The sequence below is a fragment of the Platichthys flesus genome, chromosome 7 (assembly GCF_949316205.1).
Source record: "Platichthys flesus chromosome 7, fPlaFle2.1, whole genome shotgun sequence".
Lineage (NCBI taxonomy): Eukaryota > Metazoa > Chordata > Actinopteri > Pleuronectiformes > Pleuronectidae > Platichthys > Platichthys flesus.
This window is the reverse complement of record NC_084951.1, coordinates 4,652,185-4,668,280: the sequence shown is the minus strand read 5'-3', so window position 1 is coordinate 4,668,280 and position 16,096 is coordinate 4,652,185. Positions and strand designations below refer to the sequence as shown.

The 16,096-nt window shown below is 40.7% G+C and overlaps 1 protein-coding gene across 1 annotated transcript; it reads left to right on the top strand.

Annotated features, from left to right (window-relative positions):
• The first annotated feature begins 4,227 nt into the window (after positions 1-4,227).
• Positions 4,228-12,793, top strand: nsfl1c (NSFL1 (p97) cofactor (p47)). The gene is made up of 9 exons (XM_062392229.1): positions 4,228-4,364; positions 5,727-5,827; positions 5,968-6,045; positions 6,858-7,023; positions 7,193-7,291; positions 8,760-8,869; positions 9,194-9,331; positions 10,490-10,660; positions 11,609-12,793. The coding sequence occupies exons 1-9, from the start codon at positions 4,263-4,265 to the stop codon at positions 11,769-11,771; spliced, it is 1,128 nt and encodes a 375-aa protein (XP_062248213.1). The 5' UTR covers positions 4,228-4,262; the 3' UTR covers positions 11,772-12,793.
• Positions 12,794-16,096: the final 3,303 nt, after the last annotated feature.

Here is a 16,096-nt window from a genome sequence, read left to right as displayed (position 1 = left end):
GATAAAAATCTATGCACACAAACAATAAAAAGTATAGTCTGTAGAAGCTCCAGCGCTTTAACACAGGACAAGCGTACCGGCAGGTTTATAACAGACATCATGCTAATAATCATCATGCTGCAAGGAAAATAAAACAGGGTACTCAAGTTCATAAATATAACTGATTGGATAAGGTGTTATTGCCAAACATGTTTTTTTTCTCGAGCATGTGTCGAGCATTCCCACTCTGAAGGACCAATGGTTTGTGACTGTTGACCTTTAGCAGGGCAGTTAACTTAACACAAGGCCTTGACCCCTCACAAAACGATGCCACTATTAGCTACTGTCTGGAGGCCTGTAGGAGAGGGAGATATATTGTTCTGCTTGACACTCCTGCAGTGGGAGGAGAGTGAACAAGAGGCGGGGGAGAACAAAATATATTAATGTTGTTATCTATAATGAGCCTGTCAGGGAACAGGACAGTCCAAATGAGAGGTAAGTATAAGGAAATCAGTTTTATTTGACCAACTATACTTTGGATGTACGTTTGCTTGCTGATCAGATCAGAACAGAATTTCAAACATTTAATTTAACAAGTCAGAGATAAGATTTTAAATGTGCCTTCACTTTCTTATGCTTCCCATAAATTATTTGTAAGTGCATTTCCATCAAAAGGTTAGGTGTTTTCCTGACAGGAGACAAGTTGAGATCAGGGTGGGGTGATGAGACATAGACGATGCTGTAGTTCTCCTTACAACATGGCACCGTTGCCTTAGGAAAGGAAAGAAGAGCAAGATAATTTAACAACTTGTGCATATGTGATCTAAAGGGGTTGGGTCCACAGATATGGAGGGATGGTCAGGGTTTATGAGTGCTTGTCCTAATCATGCTCGGTACAACAGGTTCACTTAACAAGCTGCTGTTTTACCTGTCTTTCACAATGCTCTGCTGGTGGTTATTGACCTGCAGGTAGCTCAAGGTTAAATTACCCTGCTTGGCTACTTGACGTATCTCTGAACAGGAATGTATTTCTCCTCAGATAGCAGAGTGCAGAAGGTCAGATAATCAAGATACTCACACAAGATCTGATCTTCTGATTTAAAAAATAAATTGGATTTTTGAAGAAAATTTAGTCGTAATGATGAATGGGGATTTGTATTTAAATACTACAGTGTGTTGTTGAACTGGAAATATTTTTGCATATGATCAATCTGCCTTTACACCTTGTGAGCACAACGTTACATTTTTAATCAATAGCTCGATATGTTGGGAAAGCTATTTATTTCATCTGTGATTGCTAACCATGGGACTGGAACCAGGAGGCATTTAGTTTAGCTTAGCATGAAGACAAGAGGCGGAATTAAAATATATATACTTAACAATAACTTAAGTTCAATAAGAGATGCTCTTGAAGACATTAATCCCTCACCCTAATATTAGTAGGGTGATAGCTGTGTCTCTATTCAGGGGCTGAAAAATAAGCTGCATTTGAAGGCCAATATTACATCACATTACGAAGGCTCCTTCAAATGTTACTGAAAAAATGCTTAACTATCATCCTTGAGAAATAAAGGCTCCAATGCTTCAGTTTAACAGAACAGTGGTTAAAAGAAACTTAAAAAACTTCCATTAAATCGTTCTTGAAGAGCTAATGATGCGGATGACGGAAAGCCTCTGTGAACCAGACAGTCTCATTTTTGTTCAGCCTTCACGTCCCACCTGGCCCACGGAGTCCACCTCCTTTGTTGGCCGGGTAGACACCTGACTTGAGACTAAACTTGCGTGTGAGGATCCAGGAGAATGGAAAGATGAAATCTCATTCATTCTGATGTAAGAAACTCACTGGGCACATAGCCTGAAAAAGTGTCCGCAGGCTTCCTCTTGGTTCAGCATTTTTTTGCAAATTGAGCTCCTACAGTCAGAGCAAGGCTACCAGTTTGTCCTCACATTCGGTCTTCATGCTAAGTCACACTGCAGCTTTAGCTTCATATTTTACAAGTAGACATGAGTATGGTATAGATTACCTCATCTAAATCTCAGGAGAAAGCAAAAGGTATATTTCTCAAAATAATTTCCGGCAACATATTCTATTTAAAGTATAGTGGCTTTATGTCTGCTTGTCTCACCCATTGACTTTACTGACTCCCTTCATACACTTTGTTTCTTTCCATCAGTTTCACTAGATCAGTTCCTTGCATTATCTTTTTCTCTCTGTTTTCCGCCTCTTGAAGACTTTCAGGGCTTCAGACATTTCTCTCTTTGTGCTGACATTCAAATTGACATGATGGTGTCCACTGTCTGTTTTGTAATGATACACTGGTGGTGATATTACAAGACGACAACATGAGCCTTAAGTCTCATGGGACGATAAAGCACATACATGAACAAATGCCTTCAAGGCTTTCCTGAGGCAAACATCCACAGCTGTCAACCCTCCACCTTGGTTATGGCTGACTCCGACTCTCCTAACCTGTTGTGATCAGCGTCAGGTATAGATACACCATACCAATGTCTGATTTATCACTGTTGTCTGTAGCTCATTGTTTTTCTTGTTTCTTTCTTGGTTTCTCCAGCAAACTTCTTCTTGCTCTCAATGCTTCAGTCAAGGGTGGCAGCGTTCTCTTTCCAACGTCTTCCTGGTGTCTTTCCCTCTCTTGCCCTGATTTTGGAGGCTGTTGCCTCATCTCACAGACCCTGAAGCTTAAAACATCCAAAGGGGAAACAATAAATTGTAAAATCGCTGCTGCTTAAACCGCCTTGCATTTTTTTTCTGACTTTATTTTTGTTCTTTGTGTGCATCGAGGAGAAGTGGGGGTTGGGCTCCACAAGGTGATGTGACAACATGGTTTTCGCACTCTGCTGCAGTTTAATTAGCCCCAAAGATCAAGCAACCAACAGTGAATGCATGAAGGTTCGTCGACCTGTTTCCCACCAGAAACAATTAAGGTGCTCCCAATCTGTCTGGTACTTATTACTCTGTGCCATCGGACCAACCTGCTATCACAACTTGGGTACCAGGTTATATCCCATGGCAATGCTCTCTCCATCTGTTTGTCACACCGACATCAGTGTATCAGAGCGGGTGTTTAATGGTACAGTTTGTCAGAGGTGAGCTGTCTCACACACCTGTTTCACTGCGGACTGGCACAAGGAGACAAACTTGAGATTGGGGCTGAATAGAGAAATGAGATAAGACACAGATGATGGGACTGCTCTATTAGAACCTCTGCGGTCTAATACTGAGATGTCACATTTCTGGCCTTCAGGTAAGCCAGTGTTAGTCCCTCTTCTGTAGAAAGATGGCGCTTCCAACTTGGCTACCCTCTGTGCAAGAAGACCTGCTGCCTATGTAAACATGTAGGGATTATTCTCAGGAAACAAAATTCATCAATTCTCAATTTCAGCTGGATATACACTCGACCATAAAACCATAACTATTTAGATTTATATGCAATTTCTAAATCCTACACACCGGACCTCTAAGAACTTATCAGTATGATGCCAAGGATTTGAATTCTCTCTATGACCCAAGGTTCCTCAATATATCAATTTCAACTGAAATGAAAACAATGAAGGTTGTCTAGCTTATGTTTAAGATGATATGATATGAAACACATTAAATGAGAAGAGACTAAACAAAATGAAAATGAAAATAAGAATGAAGGAGAGCATTATCATACTCAAAGGACAAATGTCCTAGAAAAAGAAACACTATGAATAAGCTAAATATTTTCTACCAGGTGGATTTGTACCATGTGGTGGATCATGATTTTGTGGCCACTGATCATGTACTATGATTCATTTACAAAATAAGCCTACTCACATATTCTACCATTACTGGCAATAACTTCTCCAATTAAATGTGTATTGCTGCTCAGATCCTCCTCAGTTCCTTTTGTCAAACATACAGACTTTAAATCACAAGTCTTATGCAAATATTCTGTGATCCCCGAGTCAACGATTCAGACCTTTTGTTCTACACAGACAAAGCGCAGGAATTATTGTGTAACCCGTGGATAGACTGCCACCTAGTGGTCAATCAATAACAACGCCAAAAATCGTGAATGTGATAAAACTGTGGACTTTTAAAATAAATAATCCCAAAAATTCTGGTAAAATTTATAGAAACGTGTTAACTACACAGGTCAGTCATTTGTTTATACTTTCAATGTGTGTCTACGCCTCTTAGATGATGATTCCTGCCGTGACACGACGTAGGAACCATCATCTGTTGCTTGTTTCCTCAGGTGGAGCCGGACGAGTCGGCGGAGGAGCAAATCAAAATGGCGAGCCAAGAGGAGTCAGTGAGGGAGTTTGTCGCTGTGACCGATGTGGACGAGGAGAGAGCCCGCTTTTTCCTGGAGTCCGCCGGCTGGAACCTGCAGGTACGTCCACTCTTTGCCTTTCCGCCGAGTTGCGGTTCAGCGTTCTGCGGCCAGTCCCAAGGAAACGGCCGCAACATCTCATGTGTCAGTCGGATAGCTCGCCGGCTAAAGCTAGCCCTTGTTGCCGGTAATTTGTGCAAGTCACCCTTTGACAATGGCCCGGTCGCTTTCTGTCACCAACAACCCGACTGATGTGCTGCTCGTTAGCCGACACGGTCATAGATTGGAGAAGTCCCTTACCTATCGTCTCATTTAACATGATCTACCGTTAAGTGTGGCTGACGCTAGACTGCATCCATTGAGCCGTGCTAGCTAGCGTTAGCCTGGGTTAACGTTAAAAACCTAGCTAACAACTCCGGTTAGCTCCTAATATGTTGTTGACGTGAGTGTCTGAGGGCAGAAACATGAAGTCGGACACTTAACCACTCGTATTGTAATCCTACTGTGAGTGAGATACATAGAGAATAAAACAGAACGACAGTTTTGATCCATTTACTCTCCGGTTAGAAAGAGAAAGTACATGAGTCAGCTGCGGTGCCATGTTGTAGACATCAGTCCTGTAGAGAACAGACTACTTGGTTACTGAGGTGATCACACATGTCACCTGTTAGAGAGACAGTGAGATGTCAGGATGAAGATGATGTTAGCTGCGTTTGAGCTGGACCTGCTCAGACTGCGGCTGCACGGGAGCACTAAACAAATGTTCTTCCCTTAGCGTCAGTGAGTCGAAAACACATCTCATCTAAATCAGTGTCTTGTTTCATGAACACGTATGAGGGAAAAGTCGGTGATATGTGTCAGAGGAACCCTGTTACAGAGAGAACATGTATATTCATTTTTGTTTCATTGAGACCCGAAGACTTAAGAGTAAAAATGAAAACCTGTATTACTAATTTCTCACCTTGTTGTTTGACGTATGCCTCTTAAGTCTGTGCCCCATTCATTAATATTAATCTAAAAGATTGTACATACACATACTTTCATTAAAACCTCCACTAATCTTTTTTCTGGTATAGTTGGTTTATGTCCTTAACAAGTTCCTTAACAATTTATTAAGCACCAACAAACTCCTAAGTTAAAAGTTTTTCTAAGCTGAAAATTGAAACTGTAATACAAAAAATACCAGAACAACATTGAATACATCCTATGTCTTTGGAGAGAAACAAATGGCTGATAATTCATTTGAATTTCTTAGAATAAAAACACAACAGTTTTCCAGGTGCTGCAGCTGGAGGAGAATAACTTATCTTCCAACCAGCATGCACTGTGTTAAGAGCAGTGTGCATCATGTTACGTCAGCACTGAGCAGAGCCACGTTTAGTGGAATGCATCTGTTGACTTGTTACCTTTGTCTCTTTATAGCTCGCACTCGCCAGTTTCTTTGAGGACGGAGCTGATGACGACATAGTGACGCTCCCTCAACCTGAGGGAGGCTCCTCGGTCTCTCGTTCTGCAGGTCCAAGGTGTGTTTGTATTGTCTTTTATTAATTCTCTGCCACGGTATCCACATCAGTATAAAGACTTTGCTCACTCCTCCTATCATATGTATAATTTAACAACATTCAATTAAATGCATGAACCCAGTGTATTTCTTTAATATCAGCTCGCAGCCCAGAGTGACTTCCTTCAGAGAGCTGATGCATGAGGCTGAGGAGGAGAGTGATGAGGAAGAAGGTCAAAGGTGAGTTACATTAACTGCATTGTCTGTTTGTTTATCAGTAGTCTTTACTTTTACAGTGACGGTAGGGTTAGAAAAAACATTCATGGCCCTGGTAGAGATTGAGGGTCAACCTTTGAGTGAATCAGGGATTGATATAGATGCAGGGACAAATATATACATATGACTGTTCGGTGTGTGTATTAACAGTAGCTCTCGTTGGGACAAAGTTCAAAAGTTTTACGAAGCGTAATGTTTGTGCTCTACATCAACAGTGTTTGTATGGTAGAAAGTCTCACTCAGTGGGTGTTAGTCCAGAATGCACCAAACTATTTTAGGTTTCCCCTCATTCATTGTGGACAGGTTGTTCACGTTTTTTCTGCAGCATCAGCATATTGTCCTGCTGGAGCAGTGCTCCAGCAGGCTGTTAAGGGTCTGTGTGATGTTGCTAATGGAATTAGTCCATTTAGATAGCAGTCCCTGAGCAAGCCGAACTAATAAACATTAATATTTTTATTTAGAATCTATTATACATAAATTATATTACGGCAGCATGATGAATGGGAAGGTTATCTTCTTCATGATGTCAACATGGTTGATATACGACACGTAATGCAAAAGACAGCTTGGACTTCATGCTCTGTATGTCAATATATTTGGCCAATCAGAACGAGTCCTGCTGCCTTAGATAATAAATGAAGATATTCATATAATTGACCGGTTTTTCGTTGGCTGCTCTCTCTCTATATATATGTCTCTCTGTCGAGAGAGATGCTGACTTAGTTAATCATTCATTTTATTTTCACATTATATTCACCTCCTATTTCCCCCTCCAGGTTTTTTGCAGGGGGATCAGAGCGCAGTGGGCAGCAGATTGTTGGGCCTCCCAAGAAGAAGAGTTCCAATGAGGTGGTGGAGGATCTTTTCAAAGGAGCTAGAGAACATGGAGCTGTGCCTCTGGATCGTGCTGGGAAAGGTCCAGGAGAGACCAGTAAAGCCAAGGTAAGAGAAAGCTCATCAGAGCAATCTCTTAATAGTAGATAAAGTTTATATATATTTAGATTTGGTTTAGGCAATTTTATTACCATCTTTTTTGTTTATAATTGTCCTTCCTCTTGGTGATCCATCCCATTGACTCGTATTGTGTTTTTATTATCACCTCATCACCCAGGCCTTTTTGGGGGGAGGTTACAGGCTAGGAGCAGCTCCTGAGGAGGAGTCCGCCTATGTGTCTGGAGAGAGACGCGCCGCCGGTGGCAACCAGCAGGATGTGAGTGTACATCCTGATGGACTTTTTTTCAGTTATGGTTTTGTATCATGTACCTTTTGGCACTATGAGACACCAGGGTTAGGGGCAGGCACCAGTTCTTACATGGAGGTTACCTACTGGACCGAATAACAATGCTGATTTCAGTGCCTCATTTTGGTGCCTGAGCTCTGTACTGAAACTGCCTGCTTACTGGTAGCTAAAAACATTACCACATGTGGCTATTTAACATTACACTAGACTCTGGTAGCATCATAATCTACATAGTTCTGGCAACGTTGGCCAACTTGTTAGCTAATAGCTACGTCCAACTCGAGTTGACAAATGAAAAATGTCTGCGCAATGGAGACATCTGACGGCACAGTGCTTCAGGGTGGATTGGGAGACAGAGCAAGGTCTGTTGTTAATGTCCCTCTTTGGTGCTTTTTTGAAGAAAATGTATATATCGGTTTAGCATTGGTATCCATAAAACCCAAACGACACGCAACCTTATTTTTGACTTGGTCGTACAGCACATCCTACAAACTACCGTTGAGAGAAGGTAGACCTACCTGTGGCCTCCTCTCTCTTTTACATGTGATTTAAGGACTCTTACATCTTTACAGTATCTATTGTCATGTATCGCATTCTCTTCTGGGGCATTTGAGTTCAAGGAACAGGTCAAGCTTAAATGGTTTAGCTCTGCAACATCACATGAGCAGAGTCTCAAACTAAGAAATAGTTTAAACCTTGTATGGGGACAAACACATTTTGTGTTTCAATTTGAAATTAAATAATGGATACAGTAAAAGTTGGTTTTGTTTCACTGTTGAAATAACTGCGTGGGAGATTTTTTTCTCTTGCACGTTCACTTCTTCGGTGCTTTTATCGACAGACAACTAACAGCTGCTCATGAAACATTTAGTTGCCACGTGTTCAATTATGTTTGAACCTTTAAACTTAATGTTCATCAAGGTCTGTCAAAATGAAATGTGACATTTTGAAAAAGCAGCTGTGCTCACTAGAAACTATAAAATATCAACTAGATTGTTCGACTGAGGGGAAAAAGTTGTGTGGATCAGCAGAATACGTTTGCATAGTTGAAATGAAAAACTCTTTCTGACCTCCGAGCAAGTCAAAATCATTTACTAGATACAAACTGTCTTACTGACAATATATGGTCTGAAGGCCATCTGTTTCCCACCTCTGCTTCACATTGAAGGTGACGCTAAATAAATCTTAAGATGATAAAAAAGGTCTAATGATTCTTAGTTACACAGACTTTGATTCAGTTTGTGGTTTTTAAATTTCAATAGTTATTTACAGATCTATAATAATTCTTTACATGTTTACAATCAGGTGTGCAAATGCATTAAATACGCATCAATTAAGATTAGCGTTAATAGCTGGTTACTTTATCACACTGGCTTGTGACCTAATTTTGTCTTGAAAGCCCTGACATTTAGTGTGTCTGTGTGTGTCTCCGTTTTAGGTACACGTGGTGCTCAAACTGTGGAAGACAGGTTTCAGTTTGGATAATGGAGAACTCAGAAACTACAGCGATCCTGGAAATTCCAACTTCCTCGAGGCAATCAGAAGGGGGTGAGAACATTCTGCCAACTTCAACTAGGTTACACATATGGTCATCATAGGCCTTAGATAACACACTGTCTTTAATGTTATATTTGTGTGTGTGCGTGCATGTCTTTCTTTAGTTATGAGGGCCAATTTAGGTTCAATACCATAAATTTGAGGACATTTTGGCTGGTCCTCACAAATTGAAAGAGTTGTTCTAGGGTTTGCATTATGTCAATGAGTGTCCTCATAAATATATTTTACCACGAGACACCATTGTCTGCTTGAACCGCACACATTAGCACAGTTACAGCAATCAGCCCCTGATACTGTTCGTTTGTTACCCTGCAGAGAGATCCCCCTAGAGTTGAGGCAGCGGTCTCGAGGGGGCCAGGTCAACCTGGACATGGAGGACCACAGGGATGAGGACTTCAGCAAACCCAAGTTGACTTTTAGGGCCTTTGGAGGTGAAGGACAGAAGTTGGGAAGGTGAGATTGATGACTCTCATTTTTCTATTTAACATGATTTGTGAATCTTTACAGTTCCGAAAAGCAGCAGCTGAATTTAGTGTTAGTAAAGGCTGGTAAACCAGTCTTACTCAACATGGGAATGAATCATCCTAATTCTAGGTCTTTAATTTCAAACAACGTTATTTTTATTCCAACTCTTGGAGCACCTTCAGGTCTCTATCAGAGTTGTCTGTCCTGTCTAAAAATATATCAGCACATATAAAACACATTTCAAATAGCATGTGCCTTACGTTCTTAACTTTTTTGTATTGAGTGAATACAAATCTAATATCCACTTTGTGCAGCTTCTTTCACTTTTAGCACAGGGATCATATTTTATGGAATGAGATGCCAACTTAGAATTAATTAAGTAAAGAATACTAAGCAACACTACCTGCTTACAGCAAAGTGGACGGTTTATCTTGAGAGCAGCTCAGGACAAATAATTTGTAAGTTCAAAGCAGGAATAAATCATAAAAACCCTTTTAAAACCACTGAAAGCAGTTCTTGGCCTTACACAGGATTCAAATGTCTTCTCACAAGGTCTTTAAGTTCATATTTGTTTGTATAATGAAATTAATGTTGAAGCTATTGTCTACAGTTGGTATGTTCATATTTCTTCGTACCTGCTGTACACGATTGCATTAATTTTTATTTTATTTTCGTATGTCATTGTGGGATATTGGAAGCCCACTAGTGAAAAGGGATTATGTCATGTCAACTAAAAATAAGGTTGTTATGAAAGTAGATTTTGCAGCAGCAGGCTGTTGTATTTTTTGTTTTTTTTTGGAATTTGTATATTTGTACTGCTGGGACTTAAAATAATTGTTATTCTCTTCAAAAAATGTCCAGCAAAGATAACATATCTCTATATGTGATGATTTTAGCTAGGTTCAAGTGTTTCTTTCCAAAAAAAATGTTTACAATAAAATGACCAATAATATACTTTTAAAGCACTTTAAAAAAACAGTTACCAAGAACACAAAGGATCAGGATCAGTCAACATTCCAAGATGTGTTAAAATATGTTAAAATATTACAACTGACACAACTGAGAGAAATTATCCTTGGTAAATATGATCCACCATGACCACGACGCCACAAAATATCAAGTGTGATCTTCTCTTCCCCCTTGTAGTGCCACCCCGGAGTTGGTTACAGCTCCGGCCTCCGCCCAGCAGGACCAGGCTGCCAACGAGGTCCAAGCCAGCACCTCAGTGGCCCTTGACCCCTCCCAGCCCGTCACCAACATTCAAATCCGACTGGCTGATGGTGGCAGGCTGGTCCAAAAGTTCAACCATACCCACAGGTGACTGTGACAGAGACTTATGTTCCTGCTTGTTTACTATGCCATTTTTAAAACAGCTGAAAATCACATCTCTGCTGGGTGTTTCCTCCTTTTTGAACCCAAAATGCATCATTAGCTCTGTCCCTGATAAAACACCATGAGTTTTTGTGCATGAATAGATCCTCTGCGTGTGGAACAAGCGAATTATAAACTTGTACATGAAAAAATAATCTCTGGGGTTTTAAGGTGAAGGGTAATGCAGGAGACAGAGACAACAAGTAGTGTGTGTATGGCACCACTTTTTATCCTGAGATATTTGAATCATCAATCATTGCGATCATCAATACATCTACACACATTTTTTTATTTTCATGCCAAATAGTAGTGTGATGGAAATTCATCTTGAGATTTGAAATCATGAAATTCCCAGACTGGAGTTGCTTTGAGTCTTTATAATACGGGTGCTCAAAATGGAACAACTGGCCGCGAGTTCAGAAAAGCCAGGATTTATACATAGAGGCATTTCACAAGACAATATGAAAAAAAGATATGCCAGAACTAATACAAAGAGGTGCTTCATAAAACGTAATATGAAAAAAAGACATGAAATCCTCCTCTGTGTCTATCTGCTGTATCCATCCGCTGTAGCAAACTCCCTGTTTGCCAAGGCCACAGCAGTTAGTAACCTGGTCAGTTGAATTTTCCCTTACAGTAGATTATACACAATTGGAGCACACACCTCCATATGTTAGAGTTTACGTTCATAAAGGAGATGGGGTTATTTTTACATTGGAAGAATGATAAAAAAAAACACAGATTGGCAAGATCTATCAGGTACAGTAAAAATGATTGATTTGACCTTATCGGTAAGGAGTCCAATTTGCTGTTGTAGTGACAAAATGTTCTTTGAAGATCTGACCTCAGGCTATGAAATAAGAACCCTGCATAACGTATTTTTGTGTCCATCAGGGTGTCTGACTTGCGTGAGTTTCTGGTCGCGGCCCGGCCTACCATGGCCGCCAGAGAGTTTGTTCTCATGACCACCTTCCCCAACAAGGAGCTGACGGACGAGAGTCAGACGCTGCAGCAGGCCAATCTCCTCAACGCCGTCATCGTTCAGATGCTAAAGTGAAGTGCGGAGAGTGTAAGGTCAATCCCTGCTGGTGCGGCCGAGTAATGCAGCCACGTGAAACCTGCTGCCCCTTCTGAGGGAGGAGAAAACATGGACTTATATATGGACTTCTAATTTCTGAGTTTTGTTTTTCTAAAGTCAAATGCTCCCCCCCCCCCCCCCCCCCACCACCACCACTACCACTCTCCCTCTCACCCTTGCGTGGTCTGTGATGGCACGAATAAAGGTGGGAACTTAAAAATCTTCCTAAATCAAGCAGAGAACTCTCAAAGATCTTGAAAACTGCAGATACTGTTGCTGATTGGGGATGTGTTCTCCTGAGAGCAGTAGATGGTCTAATCCAAAAATGCAGCAGCAGTCCAGCTTTCTGAGGAGCAGCTTGGTTGCAGAGATGGTCACTAAGCTTGGCTCTTTTTTCCCATTAACTTGCTCCCCTCTTCCCCTTTTCTATTAACCTTCATTTGGCCCTTCTGCTGTGTTTAATGTAAGGTGCTGGAGCCCTCACCAGACCACCGGCAGAGTCCCAGTTCCAACCCGCACAAACCAGAACCACATAAGGAATACTAGTCTTATTAAAAGTACATGTTGACAGTGTGGTTTTGTAAACGTTTCCTTATCTCTCTGCTTGGAGAGAAAAGCACAACGTTGTCACAAAACACTTTTACCTTTCCATCCAAACTAACCAATACCAGTAGCCTTACTATCCTTTATTCAACTCCACAAACACATTTGTTCAAAATCCAGATGGAATTATTTTTTTAAGCTGCCTTTTCTCCCTCTTTTCTCTTTTCCTTTACAGATTGTAAGATTGTCCCTGTTACACATTTTGATATTGTGTAACAACACAGCTGCACATGGCTTTGTTGTCAAACAAAAGATCATATAGATTGTAAACTCTGGTTTGTAGTAGTGGACTCCTATGACACACTGACATCTTCTATGCATCCTGGGGAAACACAGAAATATGTTTGGACCTCCTGGTGAAATAAATCCATTTTATGGTTGATGTATAAAGAACAAAATTGTTTTGTGTTTTTGTTATAGTTAGACAAATGGCATTTAGACCATTTGTGAAGTGAGAAAGACAAATGGCATTTAGACCATTTGTGAAGTGAGAAGCATGGGTTCTAGTTAGATTTTTAAGAAATTGAACCGATGCCTCCCAACACCCCTCCCATTAGTCCTTTTTTCAAAGCTATGCCCCCACAACACATGAACAAGCAGGGTCCAAAAACAGCTGGAAGCCGACTTGTACGTGACTTGCAGGATAGTGTCTGGGTTTTGTCTCTGCCACTGGTGTATGTCTCTCCAGTTTGTGAAGACTCATCCAGAGTTGCAAGGGTGTGTGAGGCAGGTACGTCATAATTGGATGTTTATTATGATCCTGCAAGTTCCGAAAGACATTGCTTTTTTCCCCCCAGAAGGTCGCAGGAGTGAGACACCTAGACAGGGGATTTCCACAACTTTAGACACTGGTCAGTGGAATTTTCCATAACAAGGCTCTGCAGTTTCTCCTGCCAGCCCCCTGATGAAAAATCTGGAGAGTTTCCTGTGAGAAAACAGCAGGAGAATTCATTGCAAGCGAGTGGGGGTGTTGTTGATGTTGTTTTTTAAAGCTAAATATGAAAAAACAACATAAAAGAACACATCTCAGGATGACAAAGCAGTGCCATAAATACAGCAGATATTGATGAAAGCTTTTGGTGATAAGGGCCAACACTGGTGTTGATGTGAAATAAACAACCCCTCCCCTGAAAGCTTCAGAGATTTCTGTGTTGTTGTGAACGTGTCTGAGCGGAGGATCTCCTGCAGCTTTGTTCATGTGCGAAAGACAATTTCCAGAACACCCTTGGGAGGATATACTGGTTATTGGTTTGCTTTCTTTTCACATCTTCAGGCCGCTTATAGTATTTTCCTTGTCTGCTATCCTGTTTTCTGCTTTGCCATATACTCTCTCTCACGTCGTTTAAGAACTCAGCCGCTACCCCCTGCTCTGCATCCCCTCTTCCCCTGGATTCCAATTGGCCTGCCCCACCCCCTGTCTCACCTGCTTTCCATCTGTCACTCAGTATATATACCGGTCCATTTTCTGTGTACTGTGCCAGATTATCTAGTGTGTGTTTCCTAGTGTTCCAGCGTTGTTTCTTCTCTTTCTGCTCTGCCTGATTCCTGTTCTGAACTGCCTTCTTGGACCCTGGATTCCCTTTTTGGCTGCTCCCTATTCGATTTGTTTGCCCTCGTTGTCTCTCTGCCTGGTTTTTACCCCTGCTTGTTTATTAAACCTGAACTCTTTCTACATCTAAACTGCTCAAGTGTCGTGCTATTGGGTTCTCGGTTGCCATTTTGTGTACCTTGACATTTCTACAGAGTTTTATTAACTAAACAAACTCAGTCCGACCTGCTGTGCTGGATGTTCGGTGTCACCTCCAGTTACAATCCCACTCTCACGTGTGTGTTTTTTCCTTCAGTTTAATATATTTTGAACCAGCATTTATCTCCTTGCTTGTGGACACCCACGTGGAAACTCCATGGCACTGGAGCCAGTTAGCTGCTGTTTCACAGTGAAAAATAATAAATAAATGCACCAACAAAACTGAGTCGCTATTAATGAGTATTGCGGGAAGTTAGAAATTGAAAAGTTAAAAGGTGAAAATATTTGACGATTCTAAGAATAGAATAGAAAGAGAGTGGCTAAAATGCAGGTGTTGCTATGGCTGCACATTACTGGGTTGTGATGTGAGTGCTTGCTGGGACAGTGCTGTGCTTTGACTCAGAGTGCCTCACCTAGAATAGCATCATCTCTCTCTGCCACTCTTCTCTCTGCCTGCTCACCTTGTTCACTCTTTTCATTAGTTTTACACTGCAGTGGCATCAAGGACAGCCTTAAGCAAACTGCAGTCACCTGAGCCTGAACCTTAAACATAAACCAAATCTAACCTTAACCTGAACATAAACCTTACCTTGACTTCAAAAAATGTCTTCACCTTTAAATGTGTTGCTGTATGTTTGGGGGACTTGCTTTTTGTCCCCACAAGGAAGACCAGTCCCCTTAATGTGAGTGTGTAAACACATTTTACATGAGTAATACTTGAACCACGCACATGCACACACCGGACAGTGTCACAATATACACACTGCCTATCAGATATCAAGTTAGTCACAGATAAGGAAGAAAAGAAAGACATTTCTCTTGTGCCTTCAAAATAAAAGCATTTTCCTCGCCTACCACTCCAGTCAGTCCCCAGTGGAAGCGAAGCTGGACTATCAGTTGATCAAAAAGAGACATTTTACAGACCCAGACCTCCAGGGGCCCTAAAAGCCCCAAGATTTATTACATATCCTATAGGTCTACACAATTTGATTAATTAAAAATATACACCAATGCACTACTGAAGTGGCGATGAAATCGGAGTAGAAATCTCCTAATCTTAAATTGTTTATATTCTGGTTAAAAAATTATACCCAGAAAATGTTCCATCCCTAACCATAAGACTAAAATCAACATAGTTTGTTTATACAATCAAAACATCTGACAGTTATTTTCGTAAATTATTGGTTATTTAATAAACATAGGAAAAGTCTCACTTGTATTTCCTGAATCCCAAGGTAATACTTTCTAACAATTTGTCTAACTGACAGTCTAAATCCCCTACACAATGTGTTCACTGTAATAGAAAACAGGAAAATGTTCACATATGACTAGAGAGTATTAACTCAATGTTTGGCTTTTTCTTAAAAAAAAAATCACTTGGCATCAAAAATGTTGCCAGTTATTAGTACTTAGTAATAGCAAATGATCAGTTCAGCTTTATAGCACAGGTGGTTTCTTTGTTTTTGGAGGAATAATGAAACCTCTGCCTTTAGAACCCCTATCAGGGTTATCCGAGTGTCTGTGTGAGTTGAAAGCTCGCTGAAACATATGAAACAAGAAGCAAACTAGAATGAAAACTCTATTCCATGCGGCATCTAATGCACTTCTGTGGGTCCTGGGAGAGGGATCGGTTCTGTTCTACTTAGGTACTTTTTACCTAAGTTAATTTGATAAGTTAATATTATGTCAAGATGGCTGTCATCAAAGTAGTCTGTTGTATTGACTGTTATTTACCGTGTATCTGAGTAATATTTTAACATATATTTAATATATACCCTCTCTCTTTATTTTTGGGTTTATATATGCAGCCTATGGCATATACATATGATAAATGCTGGCTGACTAGCCTCTGTGAAGGTTTTACTTTGGAGGTTACGACCGGAAGTGTTGTTGTGTAATATGATAAGGTGAAGCTTGTGTCCCTGCAGTAGAGAGAGAGAGAGAGAGAGAGAGA

Coding starts and splice junctions, on each gene's coding strand:
- nsfl1c (XM_062392229.1), top strand. CDS start 4,263: ATGGCGAGCCAAGAGGAGTCAGTGAGGGAGTTTGTCGCTGTGACCGAT. Junction 6,046..6,857: donor GATGAGGAAGAAGGTCAAAG/GTGAGTTACATT, acceptor TTCCCCCTCCAG/GTTTTTTGCAGGGGGATCAG. Junction 7,024..7,192: donor GAGAGACCAGTAAAGCCAAG/GTAAGAGAAAGC, acceptor CTCATCACCCAG/GCCTTTTTGGGGGGAGGTTA.